Source organism: Procambarus clarkii, chromosome 78, assembly GCF_040958095.1.
Source record: "Procambarus clarkii isolate CNS0578487 chromosome 78, FALCON_Pclarkii_2.0, whole genome shotgun sequence".
NCBI lineage: Eukaryota > Metazoa > Arthropoda > Malacostraca > Decapoda > Cambaridae > Procambarus > Procambarus clarkii.
In genome coordinates this window covers 8,901,242-8,928,322 of record NC_091227.1, presented here as the reverse complement: position 1 = coordinate 8,928,322, position 27,081 = coordinate 8,901,242, and the positions used below count along the sequence as shown (strand labels likewise).

Genomic DNA, 27,081 nt, shown 5'->3' with positions numbered 1-27,081 from the left:
GCTCATTCGTGAGCTGAAGGGCCCGAGTTACAAAGAATGACTTAGGGAGCTGGATCTCGCCTCACATGGGACGGGAAACATGGGGGACGTGATAACGTCGTCAAAGATACAAAGGGAGAGTGGTAAGGTAGACAAACGGAGAACATTCGGAAAGCGGGGCCCAGGAGGCGACCTCGCCCTTGCAAATATATCTAGGCGAGTGCATCTAGGTGAGACCATCTAGGTAAGCGCACCTAGATGAGTACAAACAAACCAAAAAACCCACCTATTCTGACCGCCGCCGAGTCCAATAAACCCGTGTCAACAATGAAGTCCAAACATAAACCCAACTCAACAAATGCCTGCCATCACAAACACGTGGATCAAACGCGTTCCACAGGGCAAGAAGGGTAATTAAGACAACAGCGGACACTACAACAGATCACTCTCGCTCCTCTACACCTTAATTGAGTACTCAGGTAGTTCTGAGTACGAGTTCCTGAGTATCACACCTGGACGCTGACAGGAGTGACCCAACCCTTCATGTGATACACAGATAAACTGTCAATGTGTAATTGATGATGTGTGATGAATAATGTTGTGTGATGAATACTCAAGTTGTGTGGTGAGTGCTCATGTTGTGTGGTGAGTGCTCATGTTGCGTGAGCTGTGGCTCGGTTATTTGTGTATTTTTGTACCTAACATAGTTGTGTTTTTAGAGGTTAAGCTTCGGTTCTTTGAGCCCGGACTGTCATTTATGTCACCGGACAGCATAATACACGAGGGGTCGCTGGATTGTTTCAAGCGTAGGTTAGACATGTATATGAAGGAATTTGGGTGGGTGTAAATAGGAGCTGCCTGGTGTTGGCCGCCTGCACTCTCCTGTAATCTTATGATAATGACATACGGACGCTTGCTCCGATTATGTTTAGTGAGGATGGTGAAGGGGGGGGGGGATGGGGAAGAAGGGACAAATGGGGGAGATGGGGTGGTTGAGATAAAGGGTAAAGGGGGAAGAGAAGGGTGAGAAGGGGAAAGGGTTGAAAGGGAGGAAGAGAAGGGTGAGAAGGGGAAAGGGTTGAAAGGGAGGAAGGAGAGTATGGAAGAGTGGGGGAGAGGTGAAATGGGGGTGAGGGAGAAGCAGGCTGTCCCGGGCACCACCGGGTAACGTTTCTAATAAATAAAACTGGAAGGCGCTCAAGTTATTTTACACCACTTTTGTGAGGCCAGGGCTGGAGTACGCTGCACCTCCATGGAACCCACACCATGTTAAGCACACACAATAACCTGGGAAATTCCAGAGAATAGCTTCATGACAGGTACCTGGTTGATGGGGTTCTGGGAGTTGTTCTACTCACCAAGCCCGGCCCGAGGCCTGGCTGGACTTGTGAGAGTTTGGTCCACCAGGCTGTTGCTTGGAGCGGCCCGCAGGCCCACATATCCACCACAGCCCGGTTGGTCCGGCACTCCTTTGAGGAAACAATCTAGTTTTCTCTTGAAGATGTCCACGGTTGTTCCGGCAATATTTCTTATAGTCGCTGGGAGGGTGTTGAACAACCGTGGACCTCTGATGTTTATACAGTGTTCTCTGATTGTGCCTATGGCACCTCTGCTCTTCACTGGTTCTATTCTGCATGTTCTTCCATATCGTCCACTCCAGTATGTTATTTTACTGTGTAGATTTGGGACCTGGCCCTCCAGTATTTTCCACGTGTCGTAAGGTAAGAGAAGCACAAGGACCCTCCCAAGAAAAAAGGCGAGTGGAAGTGAACGCAACATATTACTAGATGCGACTCGAACCAGACGTAACAGTCTGAGAGATCAACACACACACTGGACAATGTTTAGAAGTGGAGGGTCCACAGGTGTGGTTGGCGGGGCCGGGAGTGTGTGTTGTAGGCCTCCAACACCTCAGAGGAGACACACCTGATAAGCGCAAACAGGTGTGTTCACACACAAGCACTATTACACACGTAAACACAAGTACAAACACAAACAAGCGCACACACAAACACAATGAAATAGGTTTTTGACCCCCTTGTGTATTAGTGTTGGGGGGGGGGCGGTGTTGCTGTCTGGAGTGTCTGTCCAGGAGAGCCAGAAAGGTTATTGCTACTGGAGCTCTCTGTCTCTGTCTCTCTGACTCTGTCTCTCTGTCTCTCTGTCTCTGTCTCTCTGTCTCTCTGTCTCTGTCTCTCTGTCTCTGTCTCTCTGTCTCTCTCTCTCTGTCTCACTCTCTCTGTCTCTCTCTCTCTGTCTCTCTCTCTGTCTCTCTCTGTCTCTCTCTCTCTGTCTCTCTCTCTCTGTCTCTCTCTGTCTCTCTCTCTCTCTCTCTCTCTCTCTCTCTCTCTCTCTGTCTCTCTGTGTCTCTCTCTCTCTGTCTCTCTCTCTCTGTCTCTCTCTGTCTCTCTCTCTCTCTCTCTCTCTCTCTCTCTCTCTCTCTCTCTCTCTCTCTCTCTCTCTCTCTCTCTCTCTCTCTCTCTCTCTCTGTCTCTCTCTGTCTCTCTCTCTCTGTCTCTCTCTGTCTCTCTCTCTCTGTCTCTCTCTCTCTCTGTCTCTCTCTCTCTGTCTCTCTCTCTGTCTCTCTCTCTCTCTCTGTCTCTCTCTCTGTCTCTCTCTGTCTCTCTCTCTCTGTCTCTCTCTCTGTCTCTCTCTCTCTCTCTGTCTCTCTCTCTGTCTCTCTCTCTCTCTCTCTCTGTGTGTGTGTGTGTGTGTGTCCCGTTCCCCCTCCCTTTTGTATTCTTCTATTTGTCATATTTCTACTAATTTAGTTCTCTTTTTGTCCCAATTTTTCACACTCTAATTTTTATGCGCTTTTCTCATTTTCTTCCTTATATTTTAATGGTCTTCAGTGTTTCTCTTCCCATATTCCTTAATCTTTTCCCCTTTCTTGAGCACTTAGCTTCCTTTTATCCATGTCTTATCTTTTGTTCCTATTTCAGACTCTCTCTCCGCTTGTGCTTGTGTTCGTGTTCGTGTGCTTGTGTTCGTCTCTTGTATTCTCTCCCTCTCTTGTCCGTCTATCTTGTGTATGTGTATATATATATATATATATATATATATATATATAATATATATATTTATTGTGTGTGTGTGTGTACAAGAGTTGTTACATTCTTGTACAGCCACCAGTACGCGTAGCGTTTCGCACAAGTCCTTAATCCTATGGTCCCTGGAATACGACCCCAGCGAAGAATCGCTTAACAACCAGGTACCCATTTTACTGTCGAGTTAAACAGAGGCTACAGTTAAGGATTGACGCCCAGTAAATCCTCCCCGGCCAGGATACGAACCCAGGACAAAGCGCTCGCGGAACGCCAGGCGAGTGTCTTACCACTACGCCATGGAGACTGCTAAACGAGGCAGACTGGTTTATCTCTTATTTTAACCTCTCAGTAACTCAATTTTTATCCCAATTTAATTTTATATTCTATTATTTATTTTCTACATATTCGCCACTTTCTTGTCTTGATAAAAGGAAACAGATTTAGAGTGGGAGAGAGTGAGTGAGGGGGGGGAGGGAGTGGGGGAGAGGGTAGGGGTGGGAAAGAGTGGGGGGAAGCGAGAGAGTAGGGGGGGGAGGAGAGTGTGGAGGGAGGGGGAGAGTGGAGGGAGAGGGAGAGAGTAGGGGGAGAGTGGGGGAGAGGGAGAGAGTAGGGGAGAGGGAGAGAGTAGGGGGAGAGTGGGGGAGAGGGAGAGAGTGGGGGAAAAGGGGGGGAGAGGGAGAGGGCGACCTCAGTAAGGGAAGCGCGGTTCACCTTTCATCACACCTTAATCTCTTAATCGAGGGTGTTGCCTCTCAGGTGCAAATCTTTGGTCTGTGTCATCAAACGGAGATCAAACACACGGGGGTTCGACTTCACACACACACACACACACACACACACACACACACACACACACACACACACACACACACACACACACACACACACACACACACACAGTCTGTCTCTCATACACAGAGTTTAGTTTGTTAGAGTTTAACCCATGTAAATGTAGTGTAATGAAGATAGGCGTAGAGAGCAGATACAAGATTTCATTTGGGAGATGAAATACTTCAAGAGTCGGAGAGAGAGAGAGACCTGGGGGTTGATATCACGCCAGACCTGGCCCCTGAAGCTCATATCAAAAGGATAACATCAGCGGCATATGCCAGGTTTGCTAACATAAGAACGGCCTTTAGAAACCTGTGTAAGGAATCTTTCAGAACATATACCACATATGTCAGACCAATCCTGGAGTATGCGGCTCCAGCATGGAGTCCATATCTAGTCAAGCATAAAACTAAACTAGAAAAGGTTCAAAGGTTTGCCACCAGACTAGTACTCGAACTGAGGGGTATGAGCTATGAGGAATTAAACTACGAATATAGACTACGGGAATTAAACCTCACGTCACTGGGAGATAGAAGAGTTAGAGGGGGACATAATCACCACATACAAGATTCTCAGAGGAATTGATAGGGTAAAGACAGACTATTTACCACAAGGGACACAGGTGGAAATTGAGTGCCCAAATGAGCCATAGAGACGTTAGAAAGATTTTTTTCAGTGTCAGAGTAGTAGACAAGTGGAATGCATTAGGCAGTGATGATGTGGAGGCTGACTCCATACACAGCTTCAAGTGTAGATATGATAGTCTAGTAGGCTCAGGAATCTGTACATTAGTTGATTGACAGTTGAGAGGCAGGACTAAAGAGCCAAAGCTCAACCACTGCAAGCACAACTAGGTGAGTACACAGCAGCAGAGGAGGTAATGAAACAGTTGACAACACTGGATGCAACTAAAGCGGTTGGACAAGACAAAGTATCACCGTGGATACTAAAAGAGGCAGCTCAGGCCCTCAGCGAGCCTCTGGCAAGGATCTTTAATGAACCACTTATGTCGGGAGAATTGCCCAGTTGCTGGAAGAAGGCAAATGTCGTACCGATTTTCAAGAAAGGTGATAGGGTTGTTGTTGTTGTTAAAAGATTCACTACCTGGAACAAAAAGTTCCAAGTTACACGTGCTATGGTGAGCCCGTAGGGGTGTATGGTGATAGGGAGGAGGCACTTAACTATAGACCTGTATCACTGACAAGCATCCCCTGTAAAATATTTGAAAGAATAATTAGGCTACGACTTGTTGCATACCTGGAGAACGTTAGGTTTGTAAACAAACACCAACGTGGGTTCTGGAAAGGGAAACCATGCCTTACAAACCTTTTGGAATTCTATGATAAAATGACAAGGATAAGGCAGGACAGAGAAGGATGGGCAGACTACATATTTCTGGACTGCCAAAAAGCCTTTGATACAGTACCGCACATGAGACTGCGATTCAAACTTGAGAGGCAGGCAAGATTAAGAGGAATGACTCTAGCATGGGTAAGGAATCTACCTAACAGGAAGGAGCGGAGAATAACATTAAGGTGGCGAGAAGTCTGACTGGCGAACAGTAACGAGTGAAGTACCTCAAGGATCGGTGCTGGGACCAATTCTATTCCTAATATACGTTAATGACATGTTTACAGGCGTGGAGTCCTACATGTCGATGTTTGCGGATGACGCAAAGTTGATGAGAAGAGTTGTGACAGATGAGGATTGTAGAATCCTCCAAGAGGACCTGGACAGGTTGCAGAGATGGTCAGAGAAATGGCTACTGGAGTTCAACACGAGCAAATGTAAAGTTATGGAAATGAGATTAGGTGATAGGAATATAGAAGGGAACTGCCTACCTGTGACGACGCGTGAAAGAGACCTGGGCGTGGACGTAACACCTAATCTATCTCCTGAAGCACATATAAATAGGATAACGACAGCAGCGTACTCTACACTGGCAAAAGTTAGAACATCATTCAGAAACCTAAGTAAGGAGGACATTTAGGGCGCTTTACACTGCCTACGTAAGGCCAGTCTTAGAGTATGCCACGCCATCATAGAGTCCCGCACCTGAAGAAACACATAAGGAAACAGGAAAAGGTTCAGAAGTTTGCGACGAGACTCGTCCCAGAGTTACGAGGGATGGGGTATGAAGAGCGCCTGAAGGAACTGAACCTTACGACACTAGAAAAAAGAAGGGAGAGAGGGGGAATATAATATGAACGTATAAAATACTCAGGTGAATTGACAGAGTGGAAATAGACGAAATGTTCACACGTAATAATAACAGAACGAGGGGACATGGGTGGAAGCTTGAAACTCAGATGAGTCACAAGGATGTTAGGAAGTTTTCTATTAGCGTGAGAGTAGTGGGAAAATGGAATGCACTTGGGGAGCAGGTTGTGGAAGCAAACTCTCTTCATAATTTTAAAAGTAGATTTGATACGGAAATGGGACAGGAGTTATTGCTGTTAACAACCGAGAGCTAGAAATGCGGGATCCAAGAGTCAGTGCTCGATCCTGCAGGCACAAACAGGTGAGTACACACACACACACACACACACACACACACACACACACACACACACACACACACACACACACACACACACACACACACACACCCCACACACACACACCCCACACACACACACCCCACACACACCCCACACACCCCACACACCCCACACACACCCCACACACACCCCACACACCCCTCACACCCCTCACACCCCACACACCCCCACACCCCACACACACACACACACACACACACACACACACACACACACACACACACACACACACACACACACACACACATGGTCCAACAAATGGCTGTTGAAGTTCAACCCGAGTAAATGCAAAGTAATGAAACTAGGTGGTGGAAATAGGAGGCCAAACACAGGATACAGAATAGGAGATGAAGTACTTAATGAAACGAACAGAGAGAAAGATCTAGGAGTTGATATCACACCAAACCTGTCTCCTGAAGCCCTCATAAAAAGAATAACGTCTGCGGCATATGCGAGGCTGGCTAACATCAGAACAGCGTTCAGGAACCTGTGTAAGGAATCATTCAGAATCTTGTACACCACATATGTAAGACCAATCCTGGAGTATGCGGCCCCAGCATGGAGCCCGTACCTTGTCAAGCACAAGACGAAGCTGGAAAAAGTCCAAAGGTATGCCACTAGACTAGTCCCAGAACTAAGAGGCATGAGTTACGAGGAAAGGCTGCGGGAAATGCACCTTACGACACTGGAAGACAGAAGAGTAAGGGGAGACATGATCACAACCTACAAAATCCTCAGAGGAATCGACCGGGTAAACAAGGATAAACTATTCAACACTGGTGGGACGCGAACAAGGGGACACAGGTGGAAACTGAGTACTCACATGAGCCACAGAGACGTTAGAAGGAACTTTTTCAGTGTCAGAGTAGTTAACGGATGGAATGCATTAGGCAGTGATGTGGTGGAGGCTGACTCCATACACAGTTTTAAAAGTAGATATGATAGAGCCCAGTAGGCTCAGGAATCTGTACACCAGTTGATTGACAGTTGAGAGGCGGGACCAAAGAGCCAAAGCTCAACCCCCGCAAGCACAAATAGGTGAGTACAAATAGGTGAGTACACACACACACACACACACACACACACACACACACACACACACACACACACACACACACACACACACACACACACACACACACAGGGAGGTAAGCAAACGTGGGGAGACGGAGGGGGTCTGAATAGCGCTCAGTGTTGACTCCTAGGGATCCCCGAAGTCTGAATGTTGACTCAATACATAATTATGTTTTCTTTACCTGAGGCGGGCGTGTTGAGTGGGCGGGGGGGGCGGTAGGTGAGGCAGTGACGTGGGCGGGGTGTGGGGAGGTGGGTCAGTGACGTGGGCGGGGTGTGGGGAGGTGGGGCAGTGACGTGGGCGGGGGGTGGGGAGGTGGGGCAGTGACGTGGGCGGGGTGTGGGGAGGTGGGTCAGTGACGTGGGCGGGGTGTGGGGAGGTGGGGCAGTGACGTGGGCGGGGGGTGGGGAGGTGGGGCAGTGACGTGGGCGGGGGGTGGGGAGGTGGGGCAGTGACGTGGGCGGGGGTGGGGAGGTGGGGCAGTGACGTGGGCGGGGGGTGGGGAGGTAGGGCAGTGCCGTGGGCGGGGTGAGGCTTGGGTGGGCGGCGAGGGGCTTTAGTTGGGTAAGGAGGTTGTGGGTGAGGAACTTGGGGGGGGGGGGTGGGAGTAGGCAGCCCAAGCGACCAAGAAAAAAGAAGTCCTCTACGGGCTCACCATAGCCCGTGCTACTTGGAACTTTGTGTACTAAGTAGCGAATCGTAAACAACAACAACCAAGGCTGCTGGCCATGCAAGGGGTATACTCACCTTCCTAACATACAGGTCGGGAAGCTTCAGTAACCTCTATATTTCTAATACACAAAAATATACCAAATAATTTCAGTTGGTTTTGTAGTGAAGAACTCGTGAAACCCCCTGCAGGTATGCTCCAGGTACGCTTTTAACATAGAACATTAACATGAATCACACTTAAAAATACTAACCAAGAGCAACATGCAACTTTATCTGAGAACTTTCGAGATTAAGAGAACGCACAGTACACAGTACTGATGACTAACACCGTTAACACTCGTAACACAGTGGATACGGAACACTCCCTACACTGACACACACTTCACTCCTCACACCCTACACTGACACACCCTTCACTGCTCACACCCTACACTGAGACACACTTCACTGCTCACACCCTACACTGACACACACTTCACTGCTCACACCCTACACTGACACACCCTTCACTGCTCACACCCTACACTGACACACAATACACTGGTCACACCTTACACTGCTCACGCCCAAATGATATCGTACGATATCCGGTGGAAATGACATTAAATGGCGAAAATGTACGGTATCAGATAAAAATGTCATACGATATCTAGTCAAAATGGCTTACGATATCTGGCGAAAATGCCGTACGATATATACTCAATATGTCATACGATATCATACGATATCTGGCGAAAATGTGTTACTATATAGAGAACGCCACACAATATATATTAATAAAAGTAATAAACGCCGCGAACTTAAACATTTGGCAAAATAATATCAAATGTTTACGAACAACATTGACAGATTGACTGATAGTGTCCCGATTGAAATGAAAACATTGAACAATATTAAAAATAAAAAAAAAAAACTTTTCATCCATATATTTATCGAAACTGCATTTCGATATCTGATCCAGAAACCTTGCAGTATATATGTAAATTCTGTAAAATATTCCTTGAAAATGCCGCACGCTATTTTCTAAAAGAAAAAAATAAATAAAAAATTGTAAAATGTTTATCTGTAAGAGCGCATGCGATATTTTATTGAAAATACAATACCGAGTTTGTTGAGAAAGTCAAACTTTTGTGTTTAATAACAGTTCATTCTTCAAAATGTATGTTGGTAGTTGACGGATGTTGGTGGTGAAGAGAGCGCTAGGTTGTTAATACTCAATAGCAAATACTATTATAATAAATATATTGAGGTTATCTTGAGATGATTTCGAGGCTTTTTAGTGTCCCCGCGGCCCGGTCCTCGACCAGGCCTCCACCCCCAGGAAGCAGCCCGTGACAGCTGACTAACACCCAAGTACCAATTTTACTGCTAGGTAACAGGGGCATAGGGTGAAAGAAACTCTGCCCAATGTTTCTCGCCGGCGCCTGGGATCGAACCCAGGACCACAGGATCAAAAGTCCACCGTGCTGTCCGCTCGGCCGACCGGGCTAAATACTCAAGCAAATAATGTGTCAGCCAGAAAAATGATAGGATGGATTACGAGAACTTTCAAATCCAGGGATCCCATCACAATGGTTGTACTCTTCAAGTCACTTGTGCTGTCCCGGCTTGAGTACTGCTCAGTACTCGCTTCCCCCTTCAGAGCAGGAGAGATTGCTGAAATAGAGGGAATACAGGGAACATATACGGCACGCATAGACGCGATAAAGCACCTAAATTATTGGAATCGTCTGAAAGCTCTCCAAATGTACTCGCTAGAAAGAATGCGAGAGAGATATGAAATAATATACACGTGGAAGATAGTGGAAGGCCAGGTACCAAATCTACACAGTAAAATAACAACGTACTGGAGTGAACGATATGGAAGAAAATACAGAATAGAACCAGTGAAGAGCAGGGGTGCCATAGGCACAATCAGAGAACACTGTATAAACATCAGAGGTTCGCGGTTGTTCAACATCCACCCAGCGAGCATAAGAAATATTGCCGGAACAACCGTGGACATCTTCAAGAGGAAACTAGATCATTTTCTCCAAGGAGTGCTGGACCAACCGGGCTGTGGTGGGTATGTGGGCCTGCGGGCCGCTCCAAGCAACAGCCTGGTGGACCAAACTCTCACAAGTCAAGCCTGGGTATGTGGGCCTACGGGCCACTCCAAGCAACAGCCTGGTGGACCAAACTCTCACAAGTCAAGGCTGGCCTCGGGCCGGGCTTGGGGAGTAGAACAACTCCCAGAACCCCATCAAGTTGGGGACCTCAGGTGTTGGGCATCTCAGGTACTCCTCCTCTTTACTGTTTCTTCAGATTTTCGCTTTCGTCCGTTCTTTCATTATTCTAATTTTCTTGCATTGTACTGATCTCTCCGCCTCTATCTTTATATTTATTAATATCTAAATTTTTATTTCTCATCTTCCTATCATTGTCTTTATCTCTTATAACCCTCCCTGTCCTTCTCATTCCCTTGGTTCCTCTTCTTCCCCTCTTCACTTCCTTATATATATATATATATATATAATATATATATTATATATATATATATATATATATATATATATATATATATATATATATATATATATATATATATATATATATATAATTTTTTTATATAGGGAAGGGAGTACCACCTCTGGCTGGAAGAAGGGGGACCCATAGCCTCGGAGGAAACCACACATAACGCATTGGAGGGAATGTGGGTCCCCTCCAATACAGTTTCTGTGTGCTTTTCTCCTACCACCCCCTTCCTTTTTTTTTCCTTTATTGTGTATTTAAAGGTTACAAAACATACAAGACAAATGCCTAAAGGTTATGGATCTCTTGAAGCTCCTCCGCTTCTGGACAGGAACCGAGGACGCAGCAAGCATTTCCCCTCTGGATCGCCACACTGAGACGCTGAAATAAAAAACTGGAAGCCCTTGGGTCTCTGGTGACGTCAATGAGCTTGGACCCCAATTCCTTGAGAAATCCCAATGCACTCTTGCCCCAGGGGCCATGCGTCTCAGACGCTATGGGAACAAAGAGGTATTGACCTTCCAGTCGCCTGTACTTGAGTGATTTTGCTGTTTCCCTGTGGTTGGCCGCCCCACCTGCTTGATCAGCTCCGAAGTGTACATAGGTGTCAGCCAGGGTGGATACACATGTGTAGTCCCACACCAACTGTCTACCCTCCTTCCATGAGTATATGGTGATGCCATCAGGGCGAAGTGCTGGGAAATCCGGGTTTTGGACCCCTAGGATGCGAGGTTCTCTCTCCGCTGGGCACCTAGCTGAGACGAGGCTTCTCTTGATGTCATTGACCTCGTTGTGTCTTGCATGCCAGCCCTTTGTGCTTCCGCAATGCAACCCATGCAGTCCGTATTGGTCTGCTTCCACCCTGTTGCAAATACACTTGTATTCAGTGTGAATTGGGGCACCAAGGCGGAGGGCCACTGCTACACGAAGGGATTCTGGATCTAGGCGCGTGCCCATTGCAGACATGGGTACTGCCAGGAGGAAGTCTCCTGCATGGGGGGCACGTACTGCTCTGAGGCGGGCTTTCTCCTTGTCTGATGTTGCGGCGCTGAGCATGGCATCAGCTACTTTTTCCACTAGAGGGTGGTCCCAGCCGGACTGTTTGTGTTGTTTTGTTGGCTCTATAATGGTTGCTGGGGCTGCAAGAACATTCCACTGATTTGAACATTCAGTGAAAGCAGGATCGTGTATTCCTGCTGAATCTCTCAGGGTTGCAGGTAAAATAAAATTATATATATATATATATATATATATATATATATATATATATATATATATAATATTTCCATCTCCCATTTTCTTCACCTAGCCTTTCCCCTTCCCCCATACCCCTCTCTCTCTCTCTCTCTCTCTCTCTCTCTCTCTCTCTCTCTCTCTCTCTCTCTCTCTCTCTCTCTCTCTCTCTCTCTCTCTCTCTCTCTCTCTCCTTCCTTCATATCCCCATCTATTCCTCCCCTTTCTCTTATCCTTCACTCTCCCTTCCCCTTGACCATTCTTCTCTCGTCCCTCAGGCCTCTTTTCCATATATATCTTTGTCTCTCGTTGTTCACTCCTTTCCATTATTTTACCTTTCCTATCGTTTCCTGCCTCGCCCTTTCATTCTCCATCTCGCTAAGCCATCACTATACCGAGGCGCGGTGGCAGCCAACTTCCGGAGGGATTTCAGAAGTTGAAAGCGATTGCATTTATACTGGAGATTACCCTGGAGATTTCCTGAGCTTTTATCTCCCAGAAATACCGGGGAATTCTGCATTATTTATGAGGCGTTGATATGGCGTGATGCTTATCTGCTTGGGGATTACTGGGGCTGCAGGGTGAAGCTGGGGGATTATTGGGGCTACAGGGTGTAGATGGGGGTTACTGGGGCTGTAAGGTGTAGGTGGCGATTACTGGGGCTACATGGTGTACCTACTTGATACCTGGTTGATGGTGTTCTGGGAGTTGTTCTACTCCCCAAGCCCGGCCCGAGGCCAGGCTTGACTTGTGAGAGTTTGGTCCACCAGGCTGTTGCTTGGAGTGGCCCGTAGGCCCACATACCCAGGCTTGACTTGAGAGTTTGGTCCACCAGGCTGTTGCTTGGAGTGGCCCGTAGGCCCACATACCCATCACAGCCCGGTTGGTCCGGCACTCCTTGAAAAAAACTATCTAGTTTTTCTTGATGTCCACGGTTGTTCCGGCAATACTTCTTATACTCGATGGGAGGATGTTGAACAACCGCGGACCTCTGATGTTTATACAGTGTTCTCTGATTGTGCCTATGGCACCCCTGCTCTTCACTGGTTATATTCTGCATGTTCTTCCATATCGTTCACTCCAGTACGTTGTTATTTTACTGTGTAGATTTGGGACCTGGCCCTCCAGTATTTTCCACGTATATATTATTTGATATCTCTCTCTCTCTTTTCCTTTCTAGTGAATACATTTGGAGAGCTTTGAGACGATCCCAGTAATTTGGTGCTTTATCGGGTCAATGTATACTGCATATGTTCTCTGCATATGTCCTCTATTTCATCAATCTCTCCTGTTCTGAAGGGGGAAGTGAGTACTGAGCAGTACTCAAACCGGGACAGCACAAGTGATTTGAAGAGTACAACCATTATGATGGGATCCCTGGATTTGAAAGTTCTCGTAATCCATCCTATCATTTTTCTGGCTGACGCAATATTTGCTTGGTTATGCTCCCTAAACGTTAGGTCGTCGGACATCGTTATTCCCAAATACTTTACATGTTGCTTTTCTACTATGGCCAGATTTGACTGTGTTTTGTACCCTGTATTATGTTTCAGATCCTCATTTTTGCCGTACCTGAGTACCTAGAAGTTATCACTGTTAAACATCGTGTTATTGTCTGCTGCCCAGTCGAAAACTTTATTAATATCTGCTTGTAGTTTTTCAATGTCTTCAACAGAGGTAATTTTCATGCTGATTTTTGTGTCATCTGTAAAGGATGATACGAAGCTGTGACTTGTATGAAGTCTATATCTGATATGAGAATAAGGAAAAGCAGTGGTGCAAGGACTGTACCCTGAGGTACAGAGCCTTTAACTGCGCTTGCACACGATTTTATATGGTTGACTGTTACTCTTTGTGTTCTGTTCAAGAGAAAACTGAGCATCCAGCGTCCTACTTTACCAGTTATTCCAACTGACCTCATTTTGTGTGCTATCACGCCATGGTCACATTTATCGAATGCCTTTGCGAAGTCTGTGTATACCACATCTGCATTCTGTTTTTCTAATGATTCAGTGATTTTGTCGTAATGGTCAAGTAGCTGTGAGAGGCATGATCTTCCCGCTCAAAATCCATATTGGCCTGGATTGCGGAGGTCATTGGTTTCCATGAAAGTAGTGACCTGATGCCTGATCACTCCCTCAAATACTTTTATTATGTGGAACGTTAGTGCAACTGGTTCTTTCAAAGTCTGGAGGAGTAGATATAGGTGGAGATTACTGGGGCTATAAGGGTGTAGGTGGGGATTACTGGGGCTACAGGGTGCAGGTGGGGATTACTGGGGCTGTAGTGTATTACTAATGGTGCTTGTGAATGAACATTACAAACTTTGCTGGACATTAAGTTTGAAGGTGCAGTTTAGGATTACCACCATCAAACCTTTAAAAGCGATTACATATATGGATTACTTCCACGACCATATACATATGTATTGCCCAGGCATTATCGAGCGATTAATGGCGCTGATTAATGTTTAACGAATTAGCAGTGTTCAGACGCCGTGAAATTGATCACGATCACCAAATAGATTAAGCACTTTTTTTTGCTATCGAAAGGGAAAGAAAATTGAAGATCTGACTAATGGTATTAATGTACACCCTTGTGTACCTTATATGTACACCTGTTGTGTACCTTATATGTACACCTGTTGTGTAGCTTGTATGTACACCTGTTGTGTAGCTTGTATGTACACCTGTTGTGTAGCTTATATGTACACCTGTTGTGTACCTTATATGTACACCTGTTGTGTACCTTATATGTACACCTGTTGTGTACCTTATATGTACACCTGTTGTGTACCTTATATGTACACCTGTTGTGTACCTTATATGTACACCTGTTGTGTACCTTATATGTACACCTGTTGTGTACCTTATATGTACACCTGTTGTGTACCTTATATGTACACCTGTTGTGTACCTTATATGTACACCTGTTGTGTAGCTTATATGTACACCTGTTGTGTACCTATATATACACATCTTGTGTAGCTTGAATGTACTCCCTTGTGTTTGTACCCTGAGAATGTTCCGGTGGCGGCGTCCTATACCAACATGGTCCAGCTCATGGCCCAAGGGGAGCACATGGAGGTGCTGGACTTCCTACTCTTGTCTGGCGAGGACCAGACCATATACCTGTACCACGAGGCTCTGGCAATGTTGCCTGAGTCTTGGTCGTGTTGACCACTGAGTCTCTCTGTGTACACCTGTCCTGTCACACTGCTTCCTCTTAATCTTGTTTTCATTCTTGATAGTCCAATGATTGCTTCTCTCTCTCTCTCTCTCTCTCTCTCTCTCTCTCTCTCTCTCTCTCTCTCTCTCTCTCTCTCTCTCTCTCTCTCTCTCTCTCTCTCTCTCTCTCTCTCTCTCTCCTCTCTCTCCTCTCTCTCCTCTCTCTCCTCTCTCTCTCTCTCCTCTCTCTCTCTCATCGGCAGGGAAGTCCATAAAATAATTTCGAGTTTGAGGCAAAACTAACAATTCCCATTTGCTTGGAATGAGTTCTACCAAAGTTTGACGTTTTCGGCGCCCGCGTACATTTGTGGTTTAGAGGCGTCGTTGTGGCGAAATTCTGCCAGTAATAACCATTTTGAAGACGGCTTTATGAGGGTTGTTCATCAGAGCTTGCTTGGTCCGGCTGCTGGGCGAGGCCCGGACCACGCCACCTGGCCACGGAGGAAAGATGGGGACAACCTGTTGACGGTTTTGTAGTTCCGTATGAAGAGGAAAGGGGGAGGGAGAGGGGGGGGGAGGTGTGTGGTGGGAGGAGAGAGGTGTGTGTGTGTGTGTGTGTGTGTGTGTGTGTGTGTGTGTGTGTGTGGTGGGAGGAGAGAGGTGTGTGTGTGTGTGTGTGGTGGGAGGAGAGAGGTGTGTGTGTGTGTGTGTGTGGTGGGAGGAGAGAGGTGTGTGTGTGTGTGTGTGGTGGGAGGAGAGAGGTGTGTGTGTGTGTGTGGTGGGAGGAGAGAGGTGTGTGTGTGTGGTGGGAGGAGAGAGGTGTGTGTGTGGTGGGAGGAGAGAGGGGTGTGTGTGTGTGTGGTGGGAGGAGAGAGGGGTGTGTGTGTGTGTGGTGGGAGGAGAGAGGTGTGTGTGTGTGTGTGTGTGTGTGGTGGGAGGAGAGAGGTGTGTGTGTGTGGTGGGAGGAGAGAGGTGTGTGTGTGTGTGTGTGTGTGGTGGGAGGAGAGAGGTGTGTGTGTGTGTGGTGGGAGGAGAGAGGTGTGTGTGTGTGTGTGGTGGGAGGAGAGAGGTGTGTGTGTGTGTGTGTGTGTGTGTGGTGGGAGGAGAGAGGTGTGTGTGTGTGTGTGTGGGGTGGGAGGAGAGAGGTGTGTGTGTGTGTGTGTGTGGTGGGAGGAGAGAGGTGTGTGTGTGTGTGTGTGTGGTGGGAGGAGAGAGGTGTGTGTGTGTGTGTGTGGTGGGAGGAGAGAGGTGTGTGTGTGTGTGTGTGTGTGTGTGTGTGGTGGGAGGAGAGAGGTGTGTGTGTGTGTGTGTGGTGGGAGGAGAGAGGTGTGTGTGTGTGTGTGGTGGGAGGAGAGAGTTGTGTGTGTGTGTGTGTGTGGGAGGAGAGAGGTGTGTGTGTGTGTGTGTGGTGGGAGGAGAGAGGTGTGTGTGTGTGTGTGGTGGGAGGAGAGAGGTGTGTGTGTGTGTGTGTGTGTGTGTGTGAGGAGAGAGGTGTGTGTGTGTGTGAGGAGAGAGGTGTGTGTGTGTGTGTGTGGTGGGAGGAGAGAGGTGTGTGTGTGTGTGTGTGGTGGGAGGAGAGAGGTGTGTGTGTGTGTGTGGTGGGAGGAGAGAGGTGTGTGTGTGTGTGTGTGGTGGGAGGAGAGAGGTGTGTGTGTGTGGGGGGAGGAGAGAGGTGTGTGTGTGTGTGTGGTGGGAGGAGAGAGGTGTGTGTGTGTGTGTGGTGGGAGGAGAGAGGTGTGTGTGTGTGTGTGAGGAGAGAGGTGTGCGTGTGTGTGGTGGGAGGAGAGGTGTGTGTGTGTGTGTGTGGTGGGAGGAGAGAGGTGTGTGTGTGTGTGTGTGAGGAGAGAGGTGTGTGTGTGTGTGGTGGGAGGAGAGAGGTGTGTGTGTGGCATGACAGGTGTGTGGTGGAAACAAAGACTGCGAACATGCTTGTATAAGCCACGTCAGTTCCGGACCGAAGGTTGGTGGTGAGTGAACGCCACGACTCTGACCTTGGGGGTGAACAGGTGTGTGTATCAGTAGTGTACACACATACATACACACACACACACCTGGAGTCCTCACACCTGTGATGCTTATTCCTGATGACTATTACATTACACTTATACTTAAGGGGAAGGCCACAGAGGTCAAATTTCCCACTCACAAGTAGAAATAAAGCAATTGCTACTTATGAGAAACTTGTGACTACATTACCTCTATGTACGGTAAACCACTTAGACGGTAAATAGAAATGGATGAAAATTGAAGATAACTATGTTATCACCTCAAGATAACTATAACACGAAAGTGGAATATTTCCCTAACCCTTTGCTCCCTCCTCCCACCAACCTATTGTATGACATTCCTTGTGTTATATCACTAGGGGGACAGGGGCCCCGTTATATCACTAGGGGCACAGGGCCCTGTGATATCATTAGGGGCACAGGGCCCTGTGATATTGCTAGGGGCATGCAGGGACCTAATATGCATCAATAGGGGCCTAGAAACCATGTATGTATATTACTAGGGGCACAGGGACATGTTATATATAATAACTATTATTTATATAAAAAATACATACATTTGATACATGATAATACAGTGGAGAGTTTGAAGATAAACAACGTGCCGTATATAACGCCTGCGGCCCGCTCCAAGCAACAGTCTGTTGGACCAAGTTATCACAAGTCTAGCCTGGCCTCAGGTCGGGCTCGGGGAGTAGAAGAACTCCAGAAATTCTCTCTAAATATGCTCCAGGTGACGCGTAGAAACTTGTAGACTAACTACACGTTGACGACACTACTGAGAGCTCTCACTGGAACACCTGGCGGAGAACAACTGAATACTGATAATCTTACATGTCAATTAAATTGTGTTTGTTGACAAGGACACCGGCCGCCGTGTTGACAAGGACACCGGCCGCCGTGTTGACAAGGACACCGGCCGCCGTGTTGACAAGGACACCGGCCGCCGTGTTGACAAGGACACCGGCCGCCGTGTTGACAAGGACACCGGCCGCCGTGTTGACAAGGACACCGGCCGCCGTGTTGACAAGGACACCGGCCGCCGTGTTGACAAGGACACCGGCCGCCGTGTTGACAAGGACACCGGCCGCCGTGTTGACAAGGACACCGGCCGCCGTGTTGACAAGGACACCGGCCGCCGTGTTGACAAGGACACCGGCCGCCGTGTTGACAAGGACACCGGCCGCCGTGTTGACAAGGACACCGGCCGCCGTGTTGACAAGGACGCCGGCCGCCGTGTTGACAAGGACGCCGGCCGCCGTGTTGACAAGGACGCCGGCCGCCGTGTTGACAAGGACGCCGGCCGCCGTGTTGACAAGGACGCCGGCCGCCGTGTTGACAAGGACGCCGGCCGCCGTGTTGACAAGGACGCCGGCCGCCGTGTTGACAAGGACGCCGGCCGCCGTGTTGACAAGGACGCCGGCCGCCGTGTTGACAAGGACGCCGGCCGCCGTGTTGACAAGGACGCCGGCCGCCGTGTTGACAAGGACGCCGGCCGCCGTGTTGACAAGGACGCCGGCCGCCGTGTTGACAAGGACACCGGCCGCCGTGTTGACAAGGACACCGGCCGCCGTGTTGACAAGGACACCGGCCGCCGTGTTGACAAGGACACCGGCCGCCGCGACAAAGCCAAACGCTTGAACAAGATTCGCGATATTTCGCTTGTACTTGGTATGGTGTTGAGAGGTTTTATATTATTAAGAATATTATATTTTATGTTGATTTGTGTTTGGTTGCCTTGAATACAGTCCTAAAAGAATGATTCAGACGCTCAGTATAATGTTGTGCGTGTGTAAATATTGAGCATTTTCTTGCCGGAGTGTAGGGTGGGGGGGTGGGGGGGTGAGGGGAGGGGGAACTGTAGCTGAAAGTCAAACTTCCTGTCACCCGTGATGAACGATAATAATTAATCTGAAACTTTAAAGGGAAGAGGAACACGAGCAGAAGCAGCACCATCACACACTACCACCACCAACATCACACACTACCACCACCATCATCACACACTACCACCACACACCACACCAGCACCGCCACCACCACACACCAGCACCACATACCAGCACCGCCACCACCACACACCAGCACCGCCACCACCACACACCAGCACCACCACAAACATCACACACCACCACCACCACACACCACCACCACCACCACACACCACCACCCACAACCACCACCACCCACAACCACCACCACCCACAACCACCACCACCCACAACCACCACCACCCACAACCACCACCACCCACAACCACCACCACCCACAACCACCACCATCCACAACCACCACCATCACACACCACCTCTACACCACGACACACTACCACACCACCACCCCCCACACCACCACAGGAGGCGGGGAGAGCGGTGCCTGAGTGATCAAGGGAGGCCACAGAGGTTCAAGCGGCCCCGCGCTTAACATCTCCGTCTGTAGCTCAAGCAAGAGGCGGGTAGTGGAGCGAGGGAGAGGTGGGAGGTGGAGAAAGGGAGGGGTATGGGGGGGGAGAACGATGAGGAGAGGGGTGGATGAGAAGGAAGAGAGATGAATGTGAAGAGGACAAAGAAGAGAAGGTGGGAGCAACCATACACAGGTGCTGGCGTACGAGGCAGCAGCACGGGAAAGAGGAGTGCGAGGAAGAGGAAAGGGTAATAAAGAGGAGAAACAGGAAAAGGTGGACCCATATCCACCACCCTGGTTCGTAGTCTTCTATTATATCTATAGCTTCCACCTGGACTCGCAGCCTCCCATTGGACTCGTAGCCTCCCATTGGACTCGTAGCCTCCCATTGGACTCGTAGCCTCCCATTGGACTCGTAGCCTACTACTGGACTCGTAGATATTACATGCTTTAAATATAATTATAAATTTAAATTGTCAAATTCCTTTATTATATTATTTTGAGAGTATTTCATGGTGAATTATAAGACATTATCCAAATATTTTTTTATAAGGGAATATCATGTGACGATTAGAGGGAATTACAAAATACAAAAATAATTAAACAATGGACGCTCGGGAAGGGACGGCGACGCGCGGGACTGTAGTACCTGGAGTGTCCGCCATTGTTGTGGTGGCGCCACCTCCCGTCCTCGTCACAGCAACTCCGCTGCTTCCCGTGTTCGTTCACACCAATATTCTCTGCTGTTTTTATCCAGTGGCAATTTTGTAATCATGAAATTAAGTGATTGAATTGATGCATAATCGTCTATTGAGTTATGCAAATAAACTTGTATATATGCATGAATTCGTGTGTGTATGTATCTACATATTTTGGAGCCGGGCCGTGTTGTTGACGTATGCTCTTGCTGCCAACACTTCTGGTATGTAAACCTTAAACTAGTTTACCTATTGTATTTGTTTCCTGTTTTAGATTGCATTCCTTTGATGCTTCTAATGTTTGGGTTCGCTGCATTTTACTCCTGTGTTGTAGCAGCCTTTAGTGGCGTCTTCTTAGATGAGACTTAGGAGTCTTAGAAGTCTTGTCCTCCACAAGATGCTTCGCCAGCGGATTACCTAAACCAAGGGAGGGTAGATCTAGCCTAAGCTACTCTATCCCTCTGAGATATATTATTGTCTCAATAAACGTACTTGAACTTCCCTAAACCAACCAAGCCTAATTTTAAATTAATACGGCCAAACCTGACGATGTGTTCGGGTTGACAAACGGAATACGAGGTTTGTCGAAACGCCAGTGTACGATCTGACCATAACACGCTTGTTTGTATTGTCTTATTGCTTTTGTTTCCTTCCTTCTCTACACGGATGGCCTTCGACCCCCCCCCCCCCTCTCTCTCTCTCTCTCTCTCTCTCTCTCTCTCTCTCTCTCTCTCTCTCTCTCTCTCTCTCTCTCTCTCTCTCTCTCTCTCTCTCTCTCTCTCTCTCTCTCTCTCCCCCTCTCCCTCCCTCCCCCCCTCCCCCCCTCCCCCCCTCTCCCCCCCTCCCCCCCCTCTCCCCCTCCCATCCATTCATTTACGCCCTTCCCTTACTTGTTCACCCTTACCTCATATTAATAATTATCAAATCTATTCTCTGTCTTCATTCCTCATATTTCTTCCATTTTTAAATTTTTCCCCACTGCATTACTGACCTCAATTTTTCATCTCTATGTGCTATCTCTCTCAGGTGTTGCTCTCTCCGTCACCAATACTCTCCTGATCTCCTCACGGTCTCACCTGCCTCACCTGCCTCAGGCTAGGGGGGTCTGGGTGTTGAGTGCTCGCAGAGCTGCTCTGTGGTTGCTGTAATTGAGCGCGCTATTTACTACATGTGCCTGCAGGATCGAGCTGTGAGCTCTTGGACCTCGCCTTTCTAACTATCGGTTGTCTAATGTACAGACAACTTCCGACCTATTTTTCTTCAATCTTATCTACATATTTATCTGTAGCACGCACACGTCCAAGAACCAGCCCGTGTGTGTGTGTGTGTGTGTGTGTGTGTGTGTGTGTGTGTGTGTGTGTGTGTGTGTGTGTGTGTGTGTGTGTGTGTGTGTGTGTGTGTGTTGGGTAGCGTCACTCGTCCTGTGAGTGCACACACGGCCATTACAGCATGTACAACACTCCACAATAGGAAGATAACCATCTTAAAATATTGGTTTAAGTGAGAGGACAGGTTGATCAGATAATGCTATCGTGAAGAATTTCCACAAAAGAAAACGTAGCAATTTTGACGCTAACGACAACTGCGTAAAAATTCCAGTGCTTTAGTCAAACTAAAATCCCCGTAATAGTGACGTTTGGTCGGGAAAATAGCGCGAGTCCTGCCCTGCCAGCGAGGGGAGACTACACCAAGACATTACTTAACATAACTGTAAGAACATTTTCCAGATGCATACATAAAGAAGTTTCCGATACCCGGAGGCTCCCCAGGCAGTCTTTAGAAGCTCCTTCATCTTAGACGAAAGAAGAAGTCGTAAGTTCTGTAAAGTGCGAATCGTAATCTGGAAGAAGTGGGGAAAGATCTGGCGGTAATCTTGCCAAGTTAAGAGTGTAAGACAAGTTTACCGCTTGGGTGGAGTTTACTCGGGTGGGGGGGGGGGGGGGGGGGGTTGGAGGAGGTGGGGATTGAAAGGAGGTTGGGGAAGGGAGAGGATTGTGGGTGTAATCACCCAGTTGTACTCGCCTAGTGCTACTTTACCTTGGAGTTGTTCCGGGGCTTAGCGTCCCCGCGGCCCGGTCGTCGACCAGGCCCTACGTGTTAGATAGTCCATTCTGGTCTACCTTGTTAATTCGCCTGAGAATTTTCTATGTGGTGATCATGTCTCCAAGAGCTGACATTCCCACATGTCTTCTATCGTCCAGCGACGTGAGGTGCAGTTCACGCAGCCTCTCTTCATACATCATGCCTCTCAGTTCTGGGACTAGGAGTGTGTGTGTGTTTTTTGTTTTCTCTACATTTCCAATGCTCATTTTCATTTCCAACTTTTACCTAAGTCTTTTCATATTTTAGCTCTTTAAAGAGACTTCCTTTATCTACTTCCCTCGGCACATTATCTGTAACGATTATGTTCTGTATATTCCTTCTCTCCTCTGTGGTTGCGAGATCCAGTTCCATTATCCAGTCCTCATAACTTAACCCTCTTAACTTTGGCACTATAGCCATGTTGCAACCCTCTTAACTTAGGCATTATAGCCATGTTGCAACCCTCTTAACTTAGGCACCACAGCCATGTTGCAACCCTCTTAACTTAGGCACTATAGCCATGTTGCAACCCTCTTAACTTAGGCACCACAGCCATGTTGCAACCCTCTTAACTTAGGCACTATAGCCATGTTGCAACCCTCTTAACTTAGGCACTATAACCTAGTATTCTAGTTTTGGCATCACATAGACAATATAGATGATATTGAAGAGCTTAAATACTGTTCTAATGTTTACAGGCTTCCCATACGCTGCTGATGGCCTCTTGTATACCTCCTGTGCTGAGGTTGGAATTATGTCCACTTCCGAATATCTTATGTTTCTTATTCCACGTAGTTGGCTTCCCTGTATTGTATAGATTCTTCTGGTATCCTGTTACCCCATTTCCAACTCCATTACCTTACACTTTCTAGGGTTGAAATCTAATAGCCGCTTGTGTATTCATTTCTGGGGTTCGACAAGGTCTTCCTGTAATTCTCTGCAACCTCGCCTTTCACATTCTTTATTAGTTTTAAGTATAAAGTAATTTCTTTGGGTAAGTATTTTAGCATAAATTAGTGGAATCCCCTCGAGACTCGACCCAGGGTCGAGTCTCGAGGGGATTCCATGGTCCCAGGGTCGAGTCTCGAGGGGATTCCATAGTCCCAGGGTCGAGTCTCGAGGGGATTCCATGGTCCCAGGGTCGAGTCTTGGATTCCATGGTCCTAGGGCCGAGTTTTGGGGATTCCATGGTCCTAGGGTCGAGTCTTGGGGGATTCCATGGTCCCAGGGTCGAGTCTTGGGGGATTCCATGGTCCCAGGGTCGAGTCTTGGGGATTCCATGGTCCCAGGGTCGAGTCTTGGGGGATTCCATGGTCCCAGGGTCGAGTCTTGGGGGATTCCATGGGCCCAGGGTCGAGTCTTGGGGATTCCACTTGTCACATCGCTGCAGTTCCACACCTCCCGTCAAACCCTTGCTGTCAAGAGCATAATTGCTTTTTGACAATCTAGAAAGAATCAGTCTACCCAGCCTTCTTTTCCTGTCGTATTTTAGTGGCCTTGTCATAGAACTGTCAAGTTTGTCAGGCATGACTTTTCTCTCTAAATCCAAGTTGGTTTCCCAGTCGACTTGAGAATGGTCCAGGACGGACCGAAACGTCGTCGTCCCTTCACCTTCTAGTGTGTGGTCTGGTCAACATAATTTAGCCACGTTATTGTGACTCATCGCCTGCATAATATATAATAGTTAAAAAAAAAATGGATGTTAAAGAGGACAAAATGGAATTCTGGTCCCTCAAATGGCTACTAGACTATCACTGGCAAGTGCAAAGTAATGAAGCTGGCTGCATGGAATCGGAGACCAGACATAAGATATCACATGAGAGAGGAAATATTTTTAGAATCGGACAGAGAAAAAGACTTTGGGGTTGATATTATCTCCAACCTATCAGGGATCCAAAGAATACCTGATCAGGGATCCAAAGAATACCTGATCAGGGATCCAAAGAATACCTGAACAACCAGGCTGTGACTCATACGTTATGCTGCGAGCAGTTGCATCCAACAGCCTGGTTGACCAGTCCAGCAACGAGGAGGCCTGGTCGAGGACCGGACCGCGGGGACGCTAAGCCCCGAAACCATCTCAAGGTAACCTCAAGATAACATAACCTGTCACCGGAAGCCCACATCAGAAGAATATCTGCTGCATAGGGAAGGTTGGCCAATATAAGAACTACCTTCAGGAATCTGACCATAAACTCATTTAAAATCTTGAGTATCTTGTATGTCAGACCAATTCTGGAATATGCAGCGCTAGCATGGAGTACTTGTCTCGTTAAACCAGCAGGAGAGAGTTCAGAGGTCTGCCACCAGGCCAGTCCGAGAGCTAAGAGGTATAAAGCTATGAGGAAAGACTACAGGTGTTAAACTTTACGTGGCAGGAAGATAAGAAAAGGGGAGACATGATTACCATATACAATAACGAGACAGGAAGATAAGAAAAGGGGAGACATGATTGCCATACACAATAACTCATGGCCCTAGACTGGACAGATAACAAACTATTTAGCAGGCAGGGTGGGGGTGGGGGGGAGGCTCATATGACAGCTCAATAGGCTCTGATACGACAGTCGATTACGAATTCAGAGGCGGGACCCAAGAGTCATGGCTCAACTTCCCCCCCCCCCCAAATTCAGCAAGTGAGTAAAGCTAGGTGAATATGACTAGGTATTACGATAGCCTGTGGACGGTGGTGGTACCGTGGGCGTGGGGGGGGGTAGTAACGTGGGCGTGAGGGGTGGTACCGTGGGCGTGGGGGGTTGTAACGTGCGCGTGGGGGGGGGGGTTAGTACCATGGGCGTGGGCGGCGATGGTGGTGGTGGGCGGCGTTGTTGGTGGTAAGCGTGGGCGGCGGTGATGGTGGTGGGCGGCGTTGGTGGTGGTAGTCGTGGGCGTGGGCGGCGGTGGTGGTGGGCGTGGGCGGTGGTGGTGGTGGGCGTGGGCGGCGGTGGTGGGCGTGGGGGTAACAATAACAAATAGTGTGTTGAGAAGCAGGGCGGCAGAGAAGGATGCCGGTCTGGGCTTTATTGTGGCCAGCCTTCATGAAGATGGATCACCACCCCCGATACCACACGCCCTCCACCCCAGCACCACCCCTGGGGCAGGTGGAGGCTGGGGGGAGGCGGAGGCCGGGGGGAGGGGGGGAGGAGGAGGCTGGGGGAGGCGGAGGCTGGGGCAGGCGGAGGCTTGGGAGGCGGAGGCTGGGGAGAGGAGGAGGCTGGGGGGCAGGCGGAGGCTGGGGCAGGCGGAGGCTGGGTGGAGGCGGAGGCTGGGGGAGGCGGAGGCTGGGATAGATGGAGTGGTGAGGTAAACGACCTGGTGATGGGCGAGGTACAGTGCCTGAAGGTGGTGTTCCTCTTGGTGAAGATGGTGGTGGTGTTGGCCAAGATGGTGAAGATGGTGGTGGAGGTGTTGGCCAAGATGGTGAAGATGGTGGTGGAGGTGTTGGCCAAGATGGTGAAGATGGTGGTGGAGGTGTTGGCCAAGATGGTGAAGATGGTGGTGGAGGTGTTGGCCAAGATGGTGAAGATGGTGGTGGAGGTGTTGGCCAAGATGGTGAAGATGGTGGTGGAGGTGTTGGCCAAGATGGTGAAGATGGTGGTGGAGGTGTTGGCCAAGATGGTGAAGATGGTGGTGGAGGTGTTGGCCAAGATGGTGAAGATGGTGGTGGAGGTGTTGGCCAAGATGGTGAAGATGGTGGTGGAGGTGTTGGCCAAGATGGTGAAGATGGTGGTGGAGGTGTTGGCCAAGATGGTGGTGGAGGTGTTGGCCAAGATGGTGAAGATGGTGGTGGAGGTGTTGGCCAAGATGGTGAAGATGGTGGTGGAGGTGTTGGCCAAGATGGTGAAGATGGTGGTGGAGGTGTTGGCCAAGATGGTGAAGATGGTGGTGGAGGTGTTGGCCAAGATGGTGAAGATGGTGGTGGAGGTGTTGGCCAAGATGGTGAAGATGGTGGTGGAGGTGTTGGCCAAGATGGTGAAGATGGTGGTGGAGGTGTTGGCCAAGATGGTGAAGATGGTGGTGGAGGTGTTGGCCAAGATGGTGAAGATGGTGGTGGAGGTGTTGGCCAAGATGGTGAAGATGGTGGTGGAGGTGTTGGCCAAGATGGTGAAGATGGTGGTGCAGGTGTTGGCCAAGATGGTGAAGATGGTGGTGGAGGTGTTGGCCAAGATGGTGAAGATGGTGGTGCAGGTGTTGGCCAAGATGGTGAAGATGGTGGTGGAGGTGTTGGCCAAGATGGTGAAGATGGTGGTGCAGGTGTTGGCCAAGATGGTGAAGATGGTGGTGGAGGTGTTGGCCAAGATGGTGGTGGAGATAATCAAAATAGAGATCATAAATGTAGTTATTGTCCTTGTATATAAGTCACCGGAGGCAAATGACCAGCAGTTTAAAGACCAACTAATGCAAGTAGAACACTGCTCGGAAAACCTCACAAATCCAGCCCCGATCATCATCCTGCTTGGGGACTTCAACCTACGGCACCTGAAATGGAAGCACCTGGCTAATACAGTAATATCAGAGAGAATACCAGGAAGTAGCCTAAATGAACAGGCACATGCAAATGACCTGCTACGGATGTGCGACAGGTTTGCCTTAAACCAGCAAATAGTAGAACCAACTAGGAAGGAGAACACGCTGGACCTCATTTTCACCAATAATGATGATTTGATCAGGAACATAATGATTACAAACACCAGTTACTCAGATCACAACTTAATTGAAGTTCTGACAAACGTGAGGAATAGACCTTCAAAACCAGTCCCGATTCCCAGTGGAGGAGATTTCAGCAAATTCAACTTAAATAATAAACAGATAAACT

General features: G+C 48.4%; 2 protein-coding genes across 2 annotated transcripts in view; both read left to right on the top strand.

The window, feature by feature from the left end:
* Nucleotides 1-27,081, top strand: part of LOC123746157 (leucine-rich repeat neuronal protein 2) — a 581,329-nt gene that overhangs the window by 233,661 nt on the left and 320,587 nt on the right. The window lies entirely within an intron of this gene.
* LOC138357443 (uncharacterized) lies at nt 80-20,552 on the top strand. The gene is made up of 4 exons (XM_069314295.1): nt 80-209; nt 6,302-6,378; nt 17,946-18,753; nt 20,458-20,552. The coding sequence occupies exons 1-4, from the start codon at nt 80-82 to the stop codon at nt 20,550-20,552; spliced, it is 1,110 nt and encodes a 369-aa protein (XP_069170396.1).

Bases quoted from the DNA above. Each gene is read 5' to 3' on its own strand.
- LOC138357443 (XM_069314295.1), top strand. From the start codon at position 80: ATGGGGGACGTGATAACGTCGTCAAAGATACAAAGGGAGAGTGGTAAG. The intron at 210-6,301 runs GTGAGACCATCT...GAAATGGGACAG, and splicing joins ATCTAGGCGAGTGCATCTAG to GAGTTATTGCTGTTAACAAC. The intron at 6,379-17,945 runs GTGAGTACACAC...TTTGTTGACAAG, and splicing joins GATCCTGCAGGCACAAACAG to GACACCGGCCGCCGTGTTGA.